The sequence below is a fragment of the Vulpes lagopus genome, chromosome 1 (genome assembly GCF_018345385.1).
Source record: "Vulpes lagopus strain Blue_001 chromosome 1, ASM1834538v1, whole genome shotgun sequence".
Lineage (NCBI taxonomy): Eukaryota > Metazoa > Chordata > Mammalia > Carnivora > Canidae > Vulpes > Vulpes lagopus.
In genome coordinates, this window is record NC_054824.1 from 48,449,895 (window position 1) to 48,464,829 (window position 14,935).

A 14,935-nucleotide genomic window follows, 5' to 3' on the forward strand; every position below is an offset into this window, starting at 1 on the left:
TCTATTAAATCATATATTCTACATCAGTATAAATGCTTACTTAACTGGCACAGCACAGTCCTGAAGTCTTGGATTTCAGAAACTGATACAGCCCCTCTCCTTCTATGTAAATGATTGGTTTCCTTTTGCCTTTATTCCTAGGAATCTTAAAACCAAATATGAAGCCCAACTTATAATTTGTTCATTAGTCCTAATTTTCTTTCCTTTTTTTAACTACTTCATGTTTTGCTAAATCAAGTTATAAGTCAATTTACCTACTATGAAAAAGATATACAATTTTTTATTTGAAAGTTCGTATTTTCTTTTATCCACCAAAGCATACGTTAAACTTATTCCTCTTCATTTTCATTTTTCCTTCTCTAAGTTTTTGTTAGTAATCCATGTTCTTAAATTGTACCATCTACCAAATTTACTATAGGACCAAATTTTCTGTCTGTATCTTCACATAGTTTCACACTGCGATTTTCTTTCACTTTTTTCAAATGATTACTTTTGAGTGGATCAATATCATAGTTGTAAGGCTGAATGTGGTCTCTTTCTCTGTGCTTTAGACACCTATTTTTAGATAACAGGTAGTTACTCCACAAAAATTTTCATCAATGACACGAGAAAAAAATCAAATTTATGAGTACTAAGATTCTTTAAGTTTATGAAGTGTTGGGTATGTTATGAAGAAACTGGAATACAAGATTCATAATTTTTACGTCTTATTCTATATCCACTTCCCAGTGAACCAGTAAGATCATAACAAGAAACTATATTCCCTTTCCCTTTCCTTATGTTATAGAAAGTCTATAGCCTGATGATTTTTTTTTTTCCCATTTCTGTTTCTTTTACTTCAAGAATTTACTTTCCATAGGGGCACCTGGGTGGTTCAGTGGTTGAGCATCTGCCTTTGGCTCAGGTCATAATCCTGGGGTCCTGGAATTGAGTCCCACATCAGGCTCCCCACATGGAGCCTACTTCTCCCTCTGCCTATTTCTCTGCCTCTCTCTGTGCGTCTCATGAATAATTAAATAAAATCTTTAAAAAAAAAAAAAAAAGAATTTACTTTCCATATATTCCTATCCCCTTAATTCTTCTGTTGCATAACTTCTGAATGCCTAAAGTCTTCAAGAAATTTTTAAAAATATATCCCAAGTAGTAAAGAAATGGAATTAAATATACTTTAAGATACTGCTTTTACCTATCATACCAGCTAATAGCGATTTTTATTATAAAATCCTGTATCATTGACAAGTGAAAACAGACATTCTTGTACTTTGCTTGGGGAAGTACAAACTGGAGTAGTATATAGAAAAGCAGTTCTGAGGTGCCTGGGTGGCTCAGTCATTTATGCAAACTCTTGGTTTGGCTCAGGTCATGATCTCAGGGTCCTGACCCTGAGCGCACCCTCTGCCTCAAGCTCCAGAGTAGAGTTGGCTTGAGATTCTTTCCCCCTCCTTCTCTCTGCCCCCTCCCCACCCCTGTTCACACATAATCTCTCATAAATAAATAAATAAATAAATAAATAAATAAATAAATAAATAATCTTTAAAATAAAAAAAAAGCAGTTCCATAAAATGTATCAAGAGCTTTAAAATATTTAGGTTTTTGATCCAACAATTTTTTTAAGATTTTATTTATTTATTCATGAGAGATACAGAGAGAGAGAGAGAGAGACAGAGAGGCAGAGACATAGGCAGATGGAGAAGCAGGCTTCCTGCAGGAAACCTGATATAGGACTCGATTCCAGGACCCCGGACTCTCAACCTGAGCCAAAGGCAGATGCTCAACCACTAAGCCACCCAAGTGCCCCTTGACCCAATAATTTAATTTCTAAGTCTATCTTTAAGAAGACACAGGGGAAAAAAATTAAAAGATACAAGAAAAACACAGGCTAAAATCAAAAATTAAAATTATATAAAAAACTAGAAATAGGGTAAAACTCCAATATCAACAAGATAATTTTAAGTTCACTTGATAGATTATATACTTCTTAAAAAGTGGTGTTAAGGGGTACCTGGGTGGCTCAGTCAGTTAAGCAGCCAACCACAATTTCAGTTTAGGTCATGATCCCACTGTCCTGGATGGAGTCCCAGGGTCAAGCTCCCTGTTCAATGGGAGGTCTGCTTGAGGATTATTCTCTCTCTCTCCCTCTCCCTCTCCCTCAGCCCCTTATCACCCCAATCCTACCCCCACACATGCACTCTCTCTAAAATAAATAAGTAAATATTTTTTAAGATGGTGTTAATAAGCATAGTATTTTGAGAAAAGGCTTATGAAATGTTAAGTACCCTATTACCCAGAATATGACTATGTAAATCCTGTTGCCATACATTCCTATACTTTCCAAAATTTTTCCAAATTTTCTACAAAAAAGCCTATTGTCCTATGATTATTAGCATAAATGCTTTTTAAATCAGAGCTTTTTCCCAATGCTCTTAAAAACTTAATATTAAACCAACTTAAAACACAAACTTAGTTAAGATCTATTTTAAGGGGAAAGATGAGAGAAAAAGTTGAAGATAATTTATATAATTCCACATATAAAATAAATTGTATATTTTATACTACAATGCTATGTAAGCTACATAGAAGAAAAGCTCATTTTATAAGGCCAGCACTAACCTGATACCAAAATCAGAGATATTAAAAAAAAAAAAGCTAGATCATGATCACTCATGAGCAATGAAGTGAAATTCAGCAATATATAAAAGAAATAAAACATCTTGACACAGGTTTATTCCTGGAATACAAGATGGATTTAATATTTAAAAAAATAAGTAACCACATTAAGAGATTAAACAAATAGTTTAAAACCACATGATCATCTCAATTAAATGAATGTTCACACCGTTAGACACCCATAACCCATAACTGCCATCACCCCCCCAAATCAGCAAAATGGTAAGAGAAGGAAGCTTTTTTAACCTGATAAAAGGACATCTATAGAAAATTTATAGCTAAACCCATACTTAATACTGTAAAACTAAATGTGTTCTCCCTAAGATCAGGAATAAGACAACGATGCCTGCTCTCAACACTTCTATTTAACACTGTACTAGCAGTCATAGCCAGTGTAATAGGCAAGAAAAATAAATACAAGGCATACAAATTGGAGGCAAAGAAGTAAAACTGTCCTTATTTACAAACTATATGGGCAACCATGTAGAAAATACTAAAGAATCTACCAAGAGTCTACTAACATTAATAAGTGAGTTTAGCAAAACTGCCAAATGCAAAGTAAATATTTAAAAATCAATTCTATTTCTATACTTACAGCAAAAATGACAATGAAAAATCACAATGCTATTAAAGCATCAAAAACATAAAGTACTAAGAAATATGTTAAAATATATAAAAATCTCTACACTGAAAACTACAAAACATTGCTGAAATTTTAAAACACCTTAATAAATTAGATATATTCTATGTTCATGGATTAAAGACTCACTACCACTAAGATATCAATTCTATCCAACCTGACCTACAGGTTTGATGCAATCTCAATTCAAATTCTGGCAGACTTTTTTGTAGAGACCAACAAGCAATTCTAAAACATATGTGGAAAATTCAAAAATGAAGATGAGCCAAGACAATTTTCTCACCACAATAAGTACAGCCACCATCAGTCACCATACAATGTTAATAAAATGATATTGACTATATTCCCTATGCTGTGCTTTTCATTTCTGCTACTTATAGTTTCTACCTCCTGGTCCCCATATTTCCCCATATTTCAACCACTCTCCCTCCCCTCTGGCAACTGCCAGCTTGTTCTCCATACTTAAGAGACTAGTTTGTTTTTTAGATTCTACATATAAGTCAAATTATATGGTATTTGTCCTTCTCTGACTTATTTCACTTAGAATATTACCCTCGAGGTCCATCCATGTAGTTCCAAATGGGAAAATCTCATTCTTTCTTACAATTGAATAATATTCCATTGTATATATACACCACATCTTTTTTATCCATTCATCTATCGATAGACACTGGGCTGCTTCCATAATTTGGCTATTGAAACAATGCTGCAATGAACAAGGAGTGCATATAGCTTTTCAAATTAGCAGTGGGGATTTTTTTAATAAATACTACATACTGGAATTTCTAAATCATATGGTATTTCTATTTTTAATTTTTTGAAGAAACTCCACACTATTTCCCACAGTGACTGCACCAGTTTATACTCCCACCAATAGTATGTAAGGGTTCCCATTTCTCCACATCCTTACCAACATTTATTTTTTGTCTTTTTGATACTAGTCATTCTGATGGGTATGAGGTAATATCTAATTGTGATTTTTATTTGCATTTTCTTGGTAAATCATGCTGAGCATCTTTTCATGTTTCCCTTGGCCATCTGTATGTTCTCTTTGGGAAACATATACGTACAGGCCTTCTGCCCATCTTTTAATCAGAATGGTTTTTGTGGCACTGGGTTGTATAAATTCTTCATATGCTCTGGACATTAACCCCTTATTGAATATATCATTTGAAATTATATCCTCCCAATCAGTAGGCTGCCTTTTTGTTTTGTTAATGAATTTCCTTTGTTGCGCAAAAGCTTTTTATTTTGGTGTAGTCCCAATAGTTTATTTGTGCTTTTGTTTCCCTTACCCCAGGAGACATATCTAGAAAAATGTTACTACAGAGTCAGAGAAATTACTGCCTGTGCTCTCTTCTAGGATTTTTATGGTTTCAGGTCTCACATTTAGGTCTTTAATTCATTTTGAGTTTATTTTTGTGCATGTTGTATTAAAGTAGTCCAGTTTCTTTTTTCTTTTTAATATTTTATTTATTTATTTGTTTGTTTGTTTATTCGTGAGAGACAGAGAGAGAGAGGCAGAGACACAGGCAGAGGGAGAAGCAGGCTCCATGCAGGGAGCCCGATGTGGGACTTGATCCCGGGACTCCAGACCATGCCCTGGGCCAAGGCTGGCGCTAAACCACTGCGCCCCCCAGGGACCCCCAAGTGGTCCAGTTTCATTCTTTTGCTTGTAGCTGTCCAATTTTACCAACATGATTTACTGAAGAGACTATCTTTTCCCCACTGTATATTCTTGCCTCCTTTGTTAAAGACTAATTTTGGAAAAAAGATCAAAGTTGAAACACTTATATCACCTAATTTCAAAACTTATTATAAAGTTATGGTAATCAAGACAGGGTGGTACTGTTATAAAAACAGACCTATAAACCAATGGAATAGAATAAAGTACAGAAATATGCCCATATCTACATGGTCAAATTTCAACAAGACACCAGGGTCATCTAACTAACTAGATTAGGTCATTTAACATAGAAAAGATTACTGATGGTATTGAAACAACTGGAAATAAATATGGAAAAAAGTTAAAGCTGACCTTTACCTTACACCATACTTTAAAATTAACTCAAAATGGATCACAGAAGGCATTTGGGTGGCTCAGTCGGTTGTCTGTCTTCTGCAAGGATCATAGTTCCAAGGTCCTAGGATCGAATACCGCATCAGGCTCACTGCTGGGTGGGAAGTCTGCTTCTCCCTTAGCCCTCACCCCTGCTCATGCTCTACCTCTCTCTCTCAAATGAATAAATATATAAAATTCTTAAAAAACTGGATCACAGAACCAAATAAAAGCTTAAATTATAAAACTCATAAAAGATAATATAGAAGAAATTCTGTGTCTTTGGGTTAGGCAAATATTTCTTAGATGGAAAATGAACCATTAAGGAAAAAAACTGAAAAAATGGACTTCACCAAAACTTATAACTTGCTCTTCAGAAGATATTATTAAAGCAATAAGAAGGCAAGTCTAGACTGGGAGAAAGTATTTGCAAAACACACATATATATGTACATATTTATACATGGATGTGTGTGTATATATACATGATTGTTTATACATGTAACAACTTATCTGTAGAAGACATAAAGAACTCATAAAAACCCAATAACAAAACAAACAACCCAATTTCTAAAATGAGAAAATAAAATGAACAAGACATTTTACCAATGAAGATAGAATCACAAATAAGGACTGAAAAGATGTTCAACTCATTAATCATTATATAAATTTAAAAACCAATGAGTATCATCACACACCCACTAGAATGGTTGAAATTTAAAACTCTGACAATACCAACTTTGGCAAAATTATAAAGCATCTGGAACTTGTATACTACTGGTAGGAATGCAAAAGAATGTGGGCACTTTTGAAATAGTTTAGAAGTTTCTCATAAAATTGAATCTATCTTAAACCTACTTAATCATACAGCCCAGGAACTCCACTCATAGGTATTTATCCACATGTTTACAGCAGTTTTATTCATAAGGGCCAAAAATTAGAAACAATCTAAATGTCCATCAAGTAGGGATGAGATAAAACTCTGGTGCATTCTTACAATGGACTACACAGCAATAAAAAAATAAACTGCCAATAAATGAAATGACAGGTGAATATTAAAAACATACTGAAGATTAAAAAACAAAAGCCAGAAAACTGTGTGGAGGTTCCTCAAAGAGTTAAAAATAGACCTGCCCTACGACCCAGCAATTGCACTGCTGGGGATTTACCCCAAAGATGCAGATGCAATGAAACACTGGGACACCTGCACCCCAATGGTTATAGCAGCAATGTCCACAATAGCCAAACTGTGGAAGGAGCCATCGAAAGATAAATGGATAAAGAAGATGTGGTTTATGTATACAATGGAATATTACTCAGCTATTAGAAATGACAAATACCCATCATTTGCTTCAATGTGGATGGAACTGGAGGGTATTATGCTGAGTGAAGTAAGTCAATCGGAGAAGGACAAACGTTATATGGTCTCATTCATTTGGGGAATATAAATAATAGTGAAAGGGAATAGAAGGGAAGGGAGAAGAAATAGGTAGGAAATATCAGAAAGGGAGACAGAACATAAAGACTCCTAACCCTGAGAAACGAATTAGGGGTGGTGGAAGGTGGAGGAGGGTGGGGGGTGGGGGTGAATGGGTGACGGGCACTGAGGGGGGCGCTTGACGGGATGAGCACTGGGTGTTATTCTGTATGTTGGCAAATTGAACACCAATAAAAATAAATTTATTATTTAAAAAAAGCCAAACACAGAAGACTATATTCTGAATGATTCAATTTATATGAAATTCTAAAACCAGAAAAACTATCATTATTGAAAGCAGATGAATGTTTGCCCAGGCAGGGCCAGGGGTTGGAGGAGGGGATTCACTGCGAAAGGGCACAGGGAATTTTGGAGAGTGATATAAATGTTACATATCTTGATTATGATGATGGTTTTACAACCATATACTTACATCACCCAATTGTACACTAAAATTGGTAAATTTCATGTATGTAATTCCTACCTCAATAAAGCTGGTTTAAAAATGCAAACATAATACTAACAAAAAGTACAGCCTCAATCATAAAAAGAAAACAAGAGAAACAATTATTAAAAATAAAAAACAGAACTCATAAACATTAAAAAAATAACATGCATCTATTACTAACCCAGGGTATAATGTGGCCATATGTAATTTTAGTCTTCACTATAGTTATTCTACAAGAGTACATTACAAATCTTTAACAAGTCAAAAAGCCTATCCTCTTATTTTAAATAGTTTCTATTCTGTTTGGTAGTCATGAAAAAAGTAAATCTGATCCTTAAAAAACAAGAGTGTGAAACCAGGAATGAGGGATTCTTAAGTGAATTGAGGCCCAGATGCTGAAAAGGAGGCTCCATTGTGAAACATTTCTTAACAAAATGTCAGTTTCGATGCTTCAGATGTCAAGGATGGCCTTAAAGGGAAATACTAAGCACAGTTAAGGCAAACAGATTAATAAAAGCAAAGAGGATAACAGACATTGCTCCCCTAAGGACATACAAACACACCTGGGAATATGGGTTTTAACAATCTCCAGAAGATGACCCAGAAAAAGAAGAGAGCCTGCAATGCATATAAAGGACTAAACACTTTTCTATTAACAAAGCTTACAGCAGCAACAAAGCTATATAATTTAAACTATGACTCAATTTCTCCTAATTCTTAAATTAAGTGTTTTCTACCAAAAGTAAAATACAATCAACATTTGGATGTTTCTTTAATAAAGAATTACATATTCACATAATACACATTGTCTTAACTCAAAAGTTTGTCCAACAGGCCTAAGCTACTTAAATCAAACTACCTTTTATTGCCTAGCTGCATTTTCCTAGAAGTTGTTAATCTTTCTTATTGTAATATTGTGACAAACTAGTAGAATCATGAGTGAAAAAGTTTAAAAAATAAAACTGGAGAGTGTATGTAAATGTGTATGTGCTTACACACTGAACCATATATTAATGTCCAAGACTGAATTATGAATTAAGTCTAAAATATGCTGAAGTAAAATAAATAAATAAATAAATAAATAAATAAATAAATAAATAAAATATGCTGAAGTATTCCAATAACATAATAAACAACCAACCAAGAATGTAGCTGAATCGTCTGGCACTATAATTTGAAACCTTAATAGTGCCATAATCATATTTTTAAAAGATACTTAAAATCTTCTATTTAATACCAGTTTTTTTTCTAAATAAAATGATGAGTTCAAATATATGGTATTCTCAGAAGTTGAGAACTTATCGGAGGCAAAATAAATATCAAATTGTTGGCTAGTCCAATAATAAGCACCACTCACAAGCTGGTTTGTTTTTTGTTTTTTTTGTTTTATAAATCACTCATGCATTATATACTTTTAGCAATGATACATGCAGGAATTACAACTTGAACTGGAGGAAACATAAATTATATTTGGCCACAAAAACACGATAAAAAATGAAAGCTGTGATCAAGCAATAAGAAATACCACTGTGGTTCACCACTGGAAATAGAAAAAGAACCCACAGCTGCAAAATCAGTACATGGGAACTTTTCTCACTGGACATTCACTTCCCATGCAAATCAGAACCAGGTATAATTTCCGCATTTATGAAGCTGCAGTATCTTCAAAGTTCAATTACATCTTCAAAAATTTAAAATATATTGTGGATTATAAACCATGACTTTCTTTCTTCCTTCACACCTTTACAAAAGTACAATAAAAATCTTTTACTTCTCAATTTACTTCATATCCTTAATCTACTTTCTCATAGCACTCATTATGCAAGTTTGTCTGCAAAATCACATCTTGTTTACCACCTTAAACTGAATAGGGTACTTTACTGAGCCACACTTAAAATTATAAAGCAATATTGGTAACTTGGTAACTCTCTACCCCTGCCCCCACCCCAACACAGAGTAGGTCTTACTAAATTGATACTTCGTTTTAAGATCTTGTTTTTAAGTAATCTCTACATCCAACATGGGGCTCAGACACACAACCCCAAGATAAAAAGTCACATGCTCTACTGACCAAGTAAGCCAGGCACCCCTAATATCTCTAATAAATATTAACAATATACTTATTAAAATAAACTGTCATATAATTAATTATATACTTACTGATATATACTTTACTGATATGTTAATATATATTATATATATTAGTATTTCTTTCAAGGCAAATTTAAGGAATAGTTGAGGAAAACACATATAATGTTTAGTCCAACAAACATTTTCCAAGTACCACTTAAATACTATACTAGGAAATAATAAGGACATAAAGATAATTATGGAAAATATAATTATAATTATAAATATAAATAAAATATATCCATCCATCTGATATAGGATGGATATAAACAAATTAATGCAATAGAATCCCAAAATATAGTAGAATACAAAGTCCTACAGTAATTCCTTAAACTAAACACAGTGAACAGTTTTTCCTGCATTTCTCATATTATTTTCATTAAATTATATTAACATAAACAATTCATTTTACTAAAAAAAGAACAAAACTCAGTGTTATTTACTAATAAATTCTTCTCCACCTCACTTTCCTACTTGCTCATGCTTTGCCTTATCACTAAGAGAAAGTAAAAAAAGAAAATACAAGAAAAGGGAAAGAAAGATACAAGATACAACTAGAAATATGACTAAAGAGTTAGAGGAACCAAAAAAGAAAAGTACATTTCCAAAGAATATATTAGACTCATTACAGGAAGAGAGTAAGTTTTCTTATAAAATCTTAGCAAGAAGACTAGTCTAAGTACTATTTATTCAAAGTCATATTCAGAAAGGAAAACCCTCTTACATAGCTGGTGGGAATGCAAACTGGTGCAGCCATTCTAGAAAACAGTATGGAGGTTCCTCAAAAAGTTAAAAACAGAACTACCCAACATCCAGCAATTGCTCTTCTAAATACTGACCCAAAAAATACAAAAATAATTTGAAGGTATACATGCACCCTGATATTTACAGCAGCATTATCAACAACAGCCATATTATGGGAAGAGCCCAAATGTCTATCAACTGATGAATGGATAAAGAACATGTGGTATATATATACAATGGAATATCACTTGTAATAAAAAAATGATATCTTGCCATTTGCAATGATATGGATAGAGCTAATAGGTATGATGCAAAGCGAAAAAAGTCAGAGAAAGACAAATATATGATATCACTCATATGTAGAATTTAAGAAACAAAACAGATGAATATAGGGGGTTAAAAATACAGGCAAACCAAGAAAGAGATTCTTTACTACAGAGAACAAACTGAGGGTGACTAGAGGAGAGGTGGGCAGGGGATGCGTTAAATAGGTGATTGGCATTAGAAGTGCACTCTGTGATGAGCAAAGGTGTTGTACAGAAATGATGAATCACAAATTCTATACCTGAAATTAATATTCTGCTGTATGTTAACTAACTGGAATTTTTTTAATATTTTATTTATCAGAAAGGGAGACAGAACAGGAGAGCCTCCTAACTCTGGGAAACGGTAGAAACGGTGGTAGAAAGGGAGGTGGGTGGGGGCAGGGGTACAGTGCCTGTCTGGGTGACAGGCACTGAGGGGGGCCCTTGATGGGATGAGCACTGGGTGTTATTCTATATGTTGGCAAATTGAACACCAATAAAAAATAAATTTATAAAAAAAATTTTTATTTATTTAAGAGAGAGAGAATACAAGCAGGGGAAGGAACAGAGGGATAGCAGACTCCCCACTGAGCAGGGAGCCCAATGTGGGGCTCGGTCCTAGGATCATGCGCTGAGTTGAAGCCAGTCACTTAACCAATTGAGCTACCCTGGAGCCCCAACTAACCAGAATTTAAATAAAAACTTGGAAAAAAAATAACAAAGACACATCCAAATCAAAGAGAAATAAACTCACCATTCTGAAAATACATCTGCACTCCCATGTTCACTGCAGCATTATTCATAATACCAAAGATACAGAAACAACATAAATGTCTCTTGACAGATGAATGGACAAAGAAAATATGGTATGTATATACATATGTGCACAATGAAATATTATTCAGCCTTTTAAAAAAAGTGAATCTGGTCATTTGCAACATGGATGACCCCTGAGGCATGATGCTAAATGAATAAGCCAAGAACAGAAAGGCAAATATTGAATATCTCACTTTTATGTGGAATCTTTATTTAAAAAAAAAAAAAACTTTTTTAAGTGCAATTCAAATGACAAAGAGTGGAAAGGTGGTTACCAGATGCTGAGAGATTGGCGGGGGAGCGGGGAAAAGGGGAGGCGCGGAGAAGGAGAGAAAAAGAGTCGTTGGTGGTTGTCAGGGACTAGAGGTTGCAGGTAATGAGAAGTTATTGTTTAATGGGTACAGTTTCAGTTTTTCAAGATAAAGAGTTCCAGAGATGGATGGTGGTGATGATCATACAACAGCATGAATGTACTTAATACCACTATGGTGTACACTTACAAATGGTTAAGACATTATGTCATATGTATTTTACCACAATAAAAAAATTAGGAAAAAATATGAACAAGGGAAGCAAAGACACAAGACATGGAGTTGAAAGTTCATGGATTATGTAAAGTGACAATTAGATCAATATAGGGCAAATAAGACATGGAGTGGACAGGCTGTAGGATGGGCAGGGAAAGTGGGAGTCAGGATACAGAGTTTAACTGAGATAGGTCTGAACAATTAGGAATTGCTACCTAAGTTTTTGCATCTAAGATTAAGCTGGTATAAGATATTTTCCTTCTCCCTCTCTCTCTCTCTCTCTCTCTCTCTCTCTCACACACACACACACACACACACACACATACAACACACACACACACACACCAAAGACAAAGTGCCTGTTATAAAACAACAATGAATTAAGGGACCTCATTCAACAATCTAACATACAGATAAGGGCTACCTTGTCACCTGCTCAGCATCCAGATCCAACAGAGTGCATGAAAATAATAATCTTGCATATGCTGCAACATCCTCCACTCTCTGCAGACCTTTCCTTTACACTGGTGGGCAAAGAGGCTGTTTTTCTACCTTCTCTTGCTACCTACTACAGCCATACTTGTAACTTGGGACATGAGAGCAGAAAGGATCAGCACCAATCCATTCCCAAGAGTAACCAGATATGTGACTTACCCTCACTCCATCACTCAACAGACTAATCAATCTGGATTTAGTGATTCAAACAATAAGAATGCCTACATGTTCATTTCAAAAACACCCACTAAAAACATGAAAAAAGGACTGGCTAGCAATTTATTACTATACCACTGATACACACAAGGATTCAACACATTCTTGATTTTAGTTTTTCTCTCTCAATTCAGTTTCTCTCATAAACAAACTCCACATTCCTTTTTTTTTTTTAACCAAAGCCTCTCCTTTCTTCACAACTGGAAAACCACCAACCCATTTACCCAAACATAAAGGTATGTTCCAGTTAGTCATTAACAATACTATCATCTCCTAATACTACCATCCACTGTGGAATACAGCTCATGCCCACCAGGTACACATTTATAAAGTCCTCTTCCCTAAGACAGTTGAGCTTAAAGTCCTCATCCAAAAAAAAAACAAAAAACAAAAAACCTAACCTGTAACCATATATACAGTGACAAGGCTTTTAGCAGTGATCATTTTGCCATCATACAATATTAATTTCATCTCACCTAAATTCAGAAACGCTGATCAACCTTGTGGCAAACACACAGGCTGGTTAACTCAATCAATTTCCTACTTTTTTTGCCTGCCTTTCTCAAAAGTGGCTGAAGAAATAAAATATTTGCCTTTCCAAACAAAGAAGGCCATGAGACACAGTTCTGGCCAAAGAGAAATAAACAGAATTTGCTAGGTAAGAATAGTAAAGGTAACAATTCTGTGACAACATTTGCTCCTCTTGCTCCTCTGATGAAGGAGCTGATCTTCCTAACAAAGACAAGAAAACTGAACCTAAGCAGCCCTGTATCCTTGCAACCAAGGGACAGACAAGACAATAATTGTGGGGAAAAGTAGAAGAGGATTTTAAAAACACCCTGACGTTGTTAAAGCACTGCAATATGGTGAGTGAACACCTATCTCAAGGTGGATGAGAAAAGTTAACTCCAACTTCACTAGTTTAAGATATATAACTGGTTGAAGATATTTCTAACTGGTAAATTCCCAATTCTCCAATTACTCAGTAGTAAGGTGCTGACTGACACATTTATGCTCATCAACACTCATCCAAAAAGAAAAGGAAAAAAGAATCCTACTGGTGCCACCTCCCACAAAGAGAAAAATACCCTAAAGATCATGAGCAGAGAAACTATGGATTCAGGTGGACTGGCCTTAAATTCTAGCTCAGCAGCTAAATAGCACTGGGATCTTGGATAAGTTATTCAACCTTTTACGGCAGGCAGCCCGGGTGGCTCAGCAGTTTAGCGCTGCCTTCAGCCCAGGGCGTGATCCTGGAGACCTGGGATCGAGTCCCATGTCTGGCTCCCTGCATGGAGCCTGCTTCTCTCTCTGCCTGTCTCTACCTCTCTCTCTCTCTCTCAATCTCTGTATCTCTCATAAATAAATAAAATCTTAAAAAAAAATTTATTCAACCTTTTAAAGCCTCAGCTTCCTCATCTATAAAAACCAAGCTAATAACCACTTTATAATGTTACTGACAGAATTAAATCAGCAATGCATATAACAAATTTAATAGTGTCTAGCAGATAGTAAGTCCTTTAAAAAAATTAGAAACCTGTCTCCATCACCACTACCACAATTACTGTAACCCAACAGGCCAGTTCTCTAGCTAAAATAAGTAAAGTTCAGAGGCCTGACCTAAGAAGAACGATTCAGCACCACATTGAACTGAATGGGAAAATACAGTTTCAAAGTATGTGCGTGTGCAGGCAAACTCGGGAGCACATGTACACTGCCTTAAGCTTACCCTATGGTGTGCGACTGTTAAATACTTGCTGAGGAATGCGTTTCTTAGTCAAAGTGTTAAGAAATGAGAGTAGGGGGATCCCTGGGTGGCGCAGCGGTTTAGCGCCCGCCTTTGGCCCAGGGCGCGATCCTGGAGACCCGGGATCGAATCCCACGTCAGGCTCCCGGTGCATGGAGCCTGCTTCTCCCTCTGCCTGTGTCTCTGCCTCTCTCTCTCTCTCTGTGACTATCATAAATAAATAAAACTAAAAAAAAAAAAAAAAAAATGAGAGTAGGAACACACAAAACATTGAAGTTACGAAGGTAAAGAAATAATTTCTATGATTTTCAGTACACAATTTTTTTCAGCTATCCTCAAGAAGAGATGATTTCCTTCTTAATATTTTAAACAAAACTCAAAAGTAGTCTGAAGGATTAATGAAAATGTACTTACAAAGCTTTAAGCTACTTGGAAGAAAAGACTATAAATACAAATTGTTATTCTCTTTCTTTGGGATTACAGCTTCCCTGCCAAATTCCAAAGCTGTATTAGTTTGTTTTTTTCCTTAAAGATTTAATAATATTTCATCCTTCTTCCATTATTTTAGCCTTTAATAGTCAATGTGATAACTGTGGAATTTTTTTATGGAATAGTTACAGAAGATAACACTCTGGTTAGCAATCCTGCTTGCTCTTCTTCTGTTT

At 35.0% G+C, this 14,935-nt stretch overlaps 1 protein-coding gene across 2 annotated transcripts in view; it reads right to left on the reverse strand.

Annotated features, from left to right (window-relative positions):
* PRIM2 (DNA primase subunit 2) overlaps positions 1 to 14,935 on the reverse strand; it is a 308,059-nt gene that overhangs the window by 208,696 nt on the left and 84,428 nt on the right. Inside the window, exon 8 of one of the 2 annotated variants that reach the window (XM_041722461.1) lies at positions 8,724 to 9,031. The exons of the other annotated variant lie outside the window; for it this stretch is intronic. Within the exon in view, the coding sequence (XP_041578395.1) occupies positions 9,026 to 9,031 (6 nt within the window). The 3' untranslated portion in view covers positions 8,724 to 9,025. Of the gene's footprint in view, positions 1 to 8,723; positions 9,032 to 14,935 lie in introns of those variants that run through there. 2 annotated transcript variants of the gene reach the window in all.